General features: G+C 38.0%; 1 protein-coding gene across 1 annotated transcript in view; it reads left to right on the forward strand.

Annotated features, from left to right (window-relative positions):
* The first annotated feature begins 2275 nt into the window (after window positions 1-2275).
* Window positions 2276-10593, forward strand: part of FAM174A (family with sequence similarity 174 member A) — a 46060-nt gene continuing 37742 nt past the window's right edge. Inside the window, exon 1 of the mRNA XM_023212216.1 lies at window positions 2276-2934. Coding sequence (XP_023067984.1) covers window positions 2501-2934 — 434 coding nt within the window. The 5' untranslated portion in view covers window positions 2276-2500. The remainder of the gene's footprint in view (window positions 2935-10593) is intronic.

Below are 10593 nucleotides of genomic sequence, written 5' to 3' on the forward strand. Positions count from 1 at the left end.
ATATCTGTGTAAAATACAATCTTTCAAACTAAGTAAAATTGGTTGTTTATGAATTTTTCTCTTAATTTTAATATACTTGTTCATTTACTTGTTATCAATTGGCTAGCAAACAAGTTATACCAAGCATAGGATATAAAAATAAATAAATAAATAAATAAATAAATAAATAAATAAATAAATAAATAAGGGAAAAAATCTCAGAATGAGAAATTTGTACCAGATTACTTAAATTCATCTGCATACTAGGAAAAGACCAACATAATTCTAATTTGTTAAAGAATGCAGTAACACAGCTGACAGAACCACTATGTTTCATGGAAATATATTCAAAAACTATTGGCCTGCTGAATAAAATCTGAACTCTTCGTTCTTGTATTGAATAATGATTGTGAATACTAGTTGAGTACCTAGTATGTACCAGATGTTATGCTATCAAACATTACATGAAAAATACCCCATAATTTTTCTTATTTTTACAATGGAAGTAACTGAGACACAGAGTAATTGATTTGATCAAAATTCACATGATTATAAACAACAGAGCTGGATATTGAACTCTGGCAGTCTAATAGCAGGGATAGATTATTAACTGCCACTTTATTATATTCTCCTAATTAAGTATTACCATGATTTGATTCTAGCTTCTTAATCAACGGTTGCTAGAATAATGTGGCATAACCAATAACCATAGAAATATCAGTGGCATACAACAAATAAGCATTTATTTTTCATGTCTTTAGTCAAGCTGGGGTTGACTAACTTAAGCTAACCTTGGCTGCATTTGGTGCCAGGCTATAGGTTTAGTTATAGTGCCAGATGTCTCACAGTGTACTAGGATCAGAGGACTATCTGGGTCGTGTTCTTTTCAAGGTTAGGGCCAGAACTCTCTGCAGAGAGGGCAGGCAAGTGTAAGGGGGAAAAGGAATAATGAGAGGTCTAGGTGTGTATATGCGTGTGTGTGTGTGTGTGTGTGTTTCTGGCTCTCTCTTGTATATATCTATCTGTATCTGTCTCTCTTTTAGCAGTGGAAACAATAACTTACTCAAAAGACCCACGTATACCCTTGACAGGCCACTTCTAGTTATCTGCACAAATTGAAGTTCCCTATTACCCAAGTCAAAGAGGCAAGGAAGATATTATTGAAGACTACTGCCGTCAGGAAAGGGGATAGAACTCTTCTAAGCTCAACTCCTCTAAAAGAAACAAAGGAGTGCAGAGTTTTTAACAGCTATTTTGGGAAGATCATGGGCCACCTGAGTTTGCTGACTGATTTTACCCAAAGGAAAAGTAAATTTTCTCCTCCATGACAGGAGGTGGTTTTACAACTGGAAGCGAGAAGCCTACAGCAGTTAGGCTCCTATCCTCTCACGCAAAATAAGAGAAGGCCTACTATCTTCCTTGCTGATTACCTTTCAAAGGCATGGCTTTCCATACCCTTGAGATAGTTTTCAATTACAAAACTGGCCAGAAGCTTTAAAAAATATTTACATCTGAAAAGGGAAGAGAAAGGACTTACAACGGTAAAGTTTTCTAAAGTAAATGCTCTTCATATATATACACACACACACACACACGTGTATATATACACTTTTAAGTTCTACGGTATATGTGCACAACGTGCAGGTTTGTTACATATGTATACATGTGCCATGTTGGTGTGCTGCACCCATTAACTCGTCACTTACATTAGGTGTATCTCCTAATGCTATCCCTCCCCCCACCCCACGACAGGGCCGGCCTGTGATGTTCCCCATCCTGTGTCCAAGTGTTCTCACTGTCCAATTCCCACCAATGAGTTAGAACATGCGGTGTTTGGTTTTCTGTCCGTGCAATAGTTTGCTCATAATGATGGTTTCCAGCTTCATCCCTGTCCCTCCCTGCAAAGGACATGAACTCATCAAAGTAAATGCTCTTTAGAAAGGGAGGTCAGGGACCCATAGGCAGGAAAAAAAGCCTGCTTAAAGCTTGTAATCAAGCTGAGGAAAACTAAGCCCTTCTGGCTTACAGATTAAATGTGTTATTGCAGTTTGACACGAATGAATTCAGATTATGAGTTTCCAATCTCTCTGGGTTCCTGCATGAGAGAGTTGCTGTACATGTTACACAATCTCTTTTTGTCTACTTACTTTCTTAATACGCATCATCCTTGACCGCTCCTCACTAACACTGAAAAGAGCAAAGCTTCCAGAACGCTCACGTCCTCGTTTTTTACACAAGTGCGCTTGCGCACTGGGCGCTGGGGCTCTGACGTCACCAAGTGCACCCTGCCCCTACCAGTTAGCAACCGAAGGCGTCCTTAGCAGCAGTGGCCGCTGAGATGTACGAACTTCCGGTTCTCCAGGCAGCTGCCACTGCTATAGCCTCTGCCACCTGCCACGACCGGGCCTCTCCCTGGCGTTTGGTCACATCTGCTTCATTCTCCACCGCGCCCATGGTCCCTCTTGGAGCCAGGGTGGCGGGCCCGGCGGCTCCCGGGTGGTGAGAGCGCGGTCCGGGAACGATGAAGGCCTCGCAGTGCTGCTGCTGTCTCAGCCGCCTCTTGGCTTCCGTCCTCCTCCTGCTGCTGCTGCCTGAGCTAAGCGGGCCCCTGGCAGTCCTGCTGCAGGCAGCCGAGGCTGCGCCAGGTCCTGGGCCTCCTGACCCTAGACCACGGACATTGCAGCCTCTGCCACCGGGCCCTACCGCTGCCCAGCAGCCGGGCCGTGGTCTGGCTGAAGCTGCGGGGCCGCGGGGCTCCGAGGGAGGCAATGGCAGCAGCCCTGTGGCCGGGCTTGAGGCGGACGATCACGGAGGGAAGGCCGGGGAAGGCTCAGTGGGTGGCGGCCTTGCTGTGAGCCCCAACCCTGGCGACAAGCCCATGACCCAGCGGGCCCTGACCGTGTTGATGGTGGTGAGCGGCGCGGTGCTGGTGTACTTCGTGGTCAGGACGGTCAGGTGAGGCAAAGCCTCGGTGGGGCACCCCCGTGGGCCTGAGATACGCAGGCCAGTGATCTCCAGCAAGGCTGACTTCTGTGACCCTTTCCCCCTTCCCCAGCATCAGGGACTCGTGCCTAAGAATATGACATTGACTTTCTTAAAGGCCTGTTACCTTTGGAGCAATTTTAACCTATAACTAATTGCTGCCTTTTGTTTATAAATTAGTGCCTTACCTCCAAATCTCTTCATCTGACCTACGACCCACGTCAGCCTCAAAGGACACCCTTTCTCTGAAATGAAGATAATCTTTATTCCCTAGAATTTTGACTACTCTGTCTTGTAATATTTCTACTTTTCTAGTCTACATTTTTGTATACCAACTGGTCAAAATCGTGCCAATCAGAATGCAAACTCTTGAAAGACATGATATCTATTTAGTAGGTTTGTGAGTCTTACAAATTATTTGTACAGTGCTGCCACTTAATAGGAAATCAATATATATTTGAGTGGATTAATAGTAATATGAGGGTGCCTTATGGATATTTTATTTTTATAAAATTCAGGAGAAGAAAAGTTATTTCTTACTATCAGTGTTTCCTAGTATTGGCCTTTAGTCTGCCACCTAAGTAATTCACTTATACCTAATTAGTTGAGAATCACCTTCCTGAAAATTTGACATACAGAGCCAAGACCTCATCATTAGAAGCCAGCAAAGACACAAGGTGAGGGAAAGCTGTCTAGCAGTTTCCTTAATTATAAAATAAGTGTAGAAGGTAGGTTTGCAGATTGTGTTTATTGTTTTCAGAATTACTTCACGTTTTCCCCATAATTACCCTCTGTATTATAATTTAACATATTTCTTTAAACTGATTATTTAAAGTGAAACTTTCCTTTTAAACAAGTCGTTATTATCATGAATGGAAAACCAACATCACCATCACTTGACTGGTTAAAAAATAGTGTAAGCCAGTAGTTCTTGACACGTGGGCCAGGCAACCACACAGTTGGGAGTTTCACTAGACCTCTTCAGGGGACCTACAGTATTAAAACTGTTTTCAAAATAATACATTCTGTTACAGGCTTCTAGGGTACAAATAGTTCATTGATATTGTTTCAGATTCCACATTGCAACTAATCTTTAAGAAACTGCTTGTCAAGTTTTGGTGTAGTAGTATCATAAAGGAATAACTGCTCAAATATAAAAAGGCTATTGCAATGTTTCTTTCCATTCCAAATTTATATCTGTGTGAAGATGGAATTACTTTATATGCTTCAACCAAACAACACATTGCAAAGGATTTAATGCAGAAGTAAATATAAAAATCTATCTGTTTCCTATTTTTTATTTCTATTTTTTATCTACTCCTATCACTTTAAGCCAGATATTAAAGGGAATTGGAAATAAAAATCTAAATGTCATTCTTTTTACATTTTTTTTCTTTTTTGAAAATTAGTTGTTTTTCATAAAGGTTATGTTAACCTGTAATGTGTTGACTATTATTTTAAATCAGTTGATATGTATAGGTTTTCTCAGGTTTAATTAATATGTTAAAAGTTGACATGTGTAATTCACATAAATATAAGTTCTTTTGGGTTCCTGAACAATTTTAAGAATGTAAGGAAATCCAAAACCACGGGTGTAAGCAATATTATTTGAGCTAGATATTGTTGGTTCACAAAGGCCAGCAAATCTGCACTCACACTCTAAGTGTTAAAAGCATATTGCCACCAAATTGAAACTTTCTTCTTAATATAAAGAAAGATTAAAAGAATATTAAAACAAATTATTTTCCTCACTATATAACTGTTATTTACTGCTGTCTGTATATATTTTCTATAAAAATGCATGGCCCCTTGAGTGCTGTATCTCTTAAAATGTAAATTATAGGTAAATGATAATTTGGGGGGAATATTCCTTGCTTTTTTTTTTCCTTTTGCTTCCACCTTTTTAATAATTTTAAATACACATATTTATTACCTTGATTTTCTGTCATTATTGTTGTAAAACTTGGACAGATACAATCTTTCCAATCTGATCCTATTGCATGACTTGATAACATGATGTGTGTTAACAGCCAAATTCTGAACTATGGCTAATAAAAAATGCATTCTTTAACCAGCATCTAACACATTCATGCAGTCCAAGTCCTACATTTAGTTGGCTGCCTGGCATCCAAAGCTTGAATGATGCTAACAGTGTCTGGGCAGTGTTCAGAACTCACACTTTTTGCTTCCAGATTGTAGTTTTCTTCATTATCATGGTGAATGCTCATTTTGGCTCCCATTTTCAAACTATGTGTGACAGTGCACTGAAATTAGTTATTTGTGCCAAGCAAGAAGAATGGGCCAAAATCATTATTTTCTTAACTGATTTGAGGTGATGCAGAAAAATATTTTACTTGTAAAATTTTATTACATCAAACCACATGAGACTTTCAAATAGTTTTGTTAATCTAATTCATTTATAGTGAATACGTAGGTCATAATAACTTCCTTGTTGGGTCTGGAAACATTCCAAAGAACAGTCATATTCTCACTTTAGAAATACAAAACATATGTATATTTATATGCAAGGAACACAGTAGGGACAAAGTAGATTTCCTAAAATGAACACTTAATCTCTATGAGAAGAGACTTCTCTGTCTTATTCTCCCCTTTATCCTCAGTGCTGAACATCATGTGCAGTATATGATGGGCACTGAATAAGCAGTTGCCTAATGGATGAGCACTCTTCATGTATTATATTGCTGAACAGGTCCGTGGTAAGGATTTGGAAATTTAAGGATAATTGCTATTTACTGACAGAATAAAGAAATGTGAAGATTTCAATTAATACTTTTATTTTCTTCCTCTCAGTAGGACATTCACAGTAAAATATATAAGGCCGGGGAGTGAGGATGGGGGGAAATCACTCTAGATGGTTGTTAGTTTGAGCACATATGGTAATTATATAAAGCAATTTTTGTCATAACTGAATAATGATTCTTACCTTAAAAGCAGGGAATTTTTCCTTTTTCATGCAGGGAATTATTTCCTTTTTCATGCCATGTCATTGCTGGTTTTTCATTTTTTATTCAATTTGGTATATTAGAAGGAAATCAATGCTTAGAGTTTAACCCTCTACTTAAAAAAAAAAAAAAAAAAAAAAAAAACACTATGCTCTTTAGCAAGTCTCTTCCAATTTCAAGAAAATATGGTGCTCATGCTCATATGGTGGAGATGAGCCTGAAATTTATTATGTTAGCTTTTTTGTAAGCAGTCAGTATTTATTCAACTGACCAGTACTGTGCACTGGGGATACAGTTTTGGCAAAACAAACATTTCTGCATCTGTAACACTTACATACTGGAGGAGCAGAGGGGCATTAACCAAATAATCACATAGATAAGTACATAAAGGATGCTATGAAAGGGCATTAAAATGAACATCCTATTAACACATAGTATATAGGAAATACAGAATATTAATTAAATTTGAATGCTTACCTAGCCCTATACGCTAAGACACTACATTAGGTTTTTTTGAAGAACCATACTTTGTAACTGAAAGATCATTTTTGAGCTTTTACTTATCATCCTAATAGCTGATAGTTAATAATTGATAATTTATGTGTCAGATATAATGCTACATACTTTATGTGCAGTTTGAAATTCTTGCAAAAACCTTCAAAGTAGGTACTATCATTCTTACTGAGGAAATTTAGGCTGAGCAAGGTTAAATAACTTGCCCAAGGGTGCACCGGTAGGACCTGCCCAAACCCAGCTCTGCTGGAACTTACCTAACATGTCCAACCATCATGCTGCTTCCTGTGATCATTTAAAGTAACCAGTTTAAAGCGATATTGCACATAAAGATGGCTAGCTTATTTATGGAGAAAAATAAAGTCAATAGTGTATGCCCGGTGCCTTTCTGTTTAAAACATATGATTTTGTTGGATGTTAAATCTCCAAATTTTACCTTTTTGAGAAGTGAGTTAACATTGATCATCATGTTCGTGCCAAGGTGAAATAATGTTGTTTCCTACCTCAACTCCCTACATTCCTTCCCTCATCCAAAGATTTTCCTGATTTGCTAGACATAGTCAGAGAATGGTAATATTTTAAAGAAACATCTGTTAATATGATCACACATATTTCCACCTTAGTGGAGCAAGTCACTAATGATTTATATATGTGAGTTTAATCACCATTTCTCTTTTGTCTGGTTACTTAAGAATATGAGTTAAGTTTTCTTTTTCTCCTAGAAGTCCTGTGGTTCCAGCCCTATTTACAAAATTATAAAATTGAAATCACTTAATTTAAGCAAAACCAGGAGTACTTTTGACTATTTAACCATTTATGTATTTAGTGACTGTCACTAATTCAGTAAATATTATTTACCACCTATTCCGTGCCATTACTAAGTTCTGTGATGAGGATTAGTAGTGCACAAGGAAAGTCCCTGCCTTCATGGAACTTCCATTATAATTGTTTATATCTCCTTGGAAAGTGGAGTTTTCTAACATGTGTAAATTGTACTGGTTTGCCATTATTGCTTTAGCTAGGCAGTGTATGTCAAATGTTTTATATATAAAGAAACCCAGAAACTTGGAAATGTATTTAACAAGCACAAGTTCTCAAGTAATGATTTTTTTTTTTTTTTTTTTTTTGCAAAGATGAAACTTCCCTTCACAAAATGTTTGCTCATACACCTAAAATATTTTGAAGTGTTAAGTTAGTTTGCTATGTGGTCAGGTGCCAAAATACCAAGATGATGATATAACTGACATGTCAGCAGTCAGTGTGAAATGATAGAATGCTCTGTTTTTAAGTTATATTTGTTATATGTGCAGTTCTGGGAGGTAAAAGTGGAGAAATACTAATTTGTTAGGGGTGTTGAGGCCAGAGTAATGCTTGCTCATGTAATACCACCCATAGACATTGATATCTATACTGGATAAATGTATGAGACTACTTGCCCTGATACTATCCACCATAGACCTTGCCTAGTGATCTCAAGAGCTGAGGAGATCTTTGTCTCACCACATCAATAGCCATTTGCTTTATGACACCCTGGCTTAGGAGATTTGTAGGACAATGCTGAATGTGGACTATGTAAAGAAGTAGTTTGAGAAGTTATCATATGGGCCACCTTTAAACCCACACAAATCTGTTTCTGATAAATTTGAATAACTGTTACATCTCTCAAACTGTTCTGAATATTAGGACTTCAAAGATAATAAAGACATCATATTTGTGTTCAAGGACCTTATCTAGTGAAGGAGTACCACTGCTTTTTGTGGTAATAACCTAAACTTTTGCGAATATGGCAGCAAGAGATCAAGCTATTTGGAGAAGGCTACTCTTGAATATCATTCCTATTAGACAAGGTCATCTGAAAAGTCACTTAATAGCATAACAAAAACTATTATATTTGTATAGAAGACTGAAATATTTATCTCTAATCAACATAAATCTTTTACAAACTTGCCCTGTAACTGAATCTATTTTCAGTTGACCTTTTCTCCTTGGATATATTTCATTTCACTCTTAACTGTGCAGGCAGGGAGAAGTATTGGATGAGAGCTATAGAAAGAGGTCCATTTAAGAATGGACTATCCAGTCTTGTTTAAATGCCATTAGTGGGGAAAGAGCCAGTACAGAAGGAAATATTGAAGATACGGGAAAGGAAGATAACTAAGAAGACATGAAGGAGGGAATCTAAATAAAGCTCTTATCATAGGACAAGGGAGAGATTTTCCACTGAAGTGTTCCCATTTCCATTCCTTTCATTCTTTTATACTTTTTGTGGTCTGGCTTCTAATTCTACCACTCTAGAATTAACCATGCAGAAGATGATTACTAAGCACATTATCTCAGTTTCATGGATATTTCCCCCTCTTTTCTGTAGTACTCAGTGCACTGGTTCTTACTTTGACTTCTGAGACATCTCTTCTGGTTTTCTTCTTACCTCCTTGAGTATTTCATGCCCAGCTTCTTCATGAATTTCTTATTCCATGAACTCTTCTTCCTAATTAGCACTCCTCTACAAGCTAATGTCTGGGGAGCAGGGCCTCTATCTTATTCATCTTTGGTCCCTAAAGGCCTAGTCTGATTCCTAGAATACAATGAGATGCATTGAATTTTTGTGGAAGAGAATGACTTTCACCTCCCAACTGATAGTGTTTTCTGGGCCCTTTAACTCTTTCTGCTTTCACTGTCCATGTTCCCTGGGTGATCGATCCAAAGTTCATTTCCTTAATGGCCACCTCTAAGCTGTTAATTACTTTCTGAGTTACAGACATGTATAGCTAGCCAACTTCTTACTGGATAGATAATTCAGACTTGTTTTCAAATTTAAGCTTGAAACAATCATTTTTATCCCTGGACAAATCTTGCTGCACTCTCTTTATAGGGTGAATAACACCAACATCTACACAATTTCTCAAACTAGAAACCTGAGTCATCCCATGTCTCTCTTTTGCTTACGATTCACATACAGTCATCCAATTTCAATTGCTAAATATTTCTTGACTACATTACTGCTTTGGGAGCTCAACTGACCTTACATTAGTTTAGGTTCACATCACTAGATTATTGTGCTGTTGTTTCTAACTTTTCTCCACTTCACCTGTCTCTCTTACAATTTACCTTCCACAGTGAACAGATGGTGTTCCCTCTGAGATGTAAATCTGTCATACTATGTGTGTGCTTATAGTCCTTTATGTCCACACTGTCCAATATGGTAGCCACTAGGTACAGGTGGCTATTTAAAAACTTATGTTACCTGGGCACAGTGGCTTACATTTGTAATCCCAGCACTTTGGGAGGCCAAGGTGGGCGGATCTCTTGAGTCCAGGAGTTTGAGACCAGCTTGGGCAACATAGTGAGACCCTGCCTATACTATGTGTGTGTGTGTATGTATATATAAAATACATTCACATGTATGTATGGAGGTATATGTGTATGTGTATATATAGTGTGTGTGTAATATATATGTGTATACACATACTGGGTGTGGTAGTACAGGCCTGTAAGTTCCAGATGTTTGGGAGGCTGAAGTGGGAGGATCATTCAAGCCTAGGGTATCAAGACTGCAGTGTGTCATGATCCCACTACTGCACCCCACCCTTCATGACAGAGCAAAACCTTGTCTCAAACAAACAAAAGTTAATGAAAAATAAAATGTAAAATTCCAGTCCATTAGATACACTAGCTGCATTTTATTTATTTATTTATTTATTTAGAGACAAGATATGGCTCAGCTCACTGCAACCTCTGCTCCCGAGCTCAAGCCATCCTCCCACCTCAACCTTCCAAGTAGGTGGGACTACAGGCACATGCCAACACACCCAGCTAATTATTGTATTTTTTATAGAGATTTGATTTTGCCGTGTTGCCCAAGCTGGTCTTGAACTCTTGAGCTCAAGTGATCTGCCTGCCTTGGCCTCCCAAAGTGCTGGGATTACAGGTGTGAGCCACTTCGCCAGCCGACTAGCCACATTTTAAGGGCTAAATAATCGCATGTTGTTAGTGGCAACTGTATCAGACAGAACAATGCAGAATATGTCCATCATTGCAGAAAGTTCTATTGGATAGCACAATTCTATGGAATTTCATGGGATAAATGTTCATACTCTTTAATTTAATGTTTAATTAGCTCCTTAATCAGATTCTTTTTTTTTTTTTTTTTTTTTTT

Source organism: Piliocolobus tephrosceles, chromosome 4, assembly GCF_002776525.5.
Source record: "Piliocolobus tephrosceles isolate RC106 chromosome 4, ASM277652v3, whole genome shotgun sequence".
Taxonomy (NCBI): domain Eukaryota; kingdom Metazoa; phylum Chordata; class Mammalia; order Primates; family Cercopithecidae; genus Piliocolobus; species Piliocolobus tephrosceles.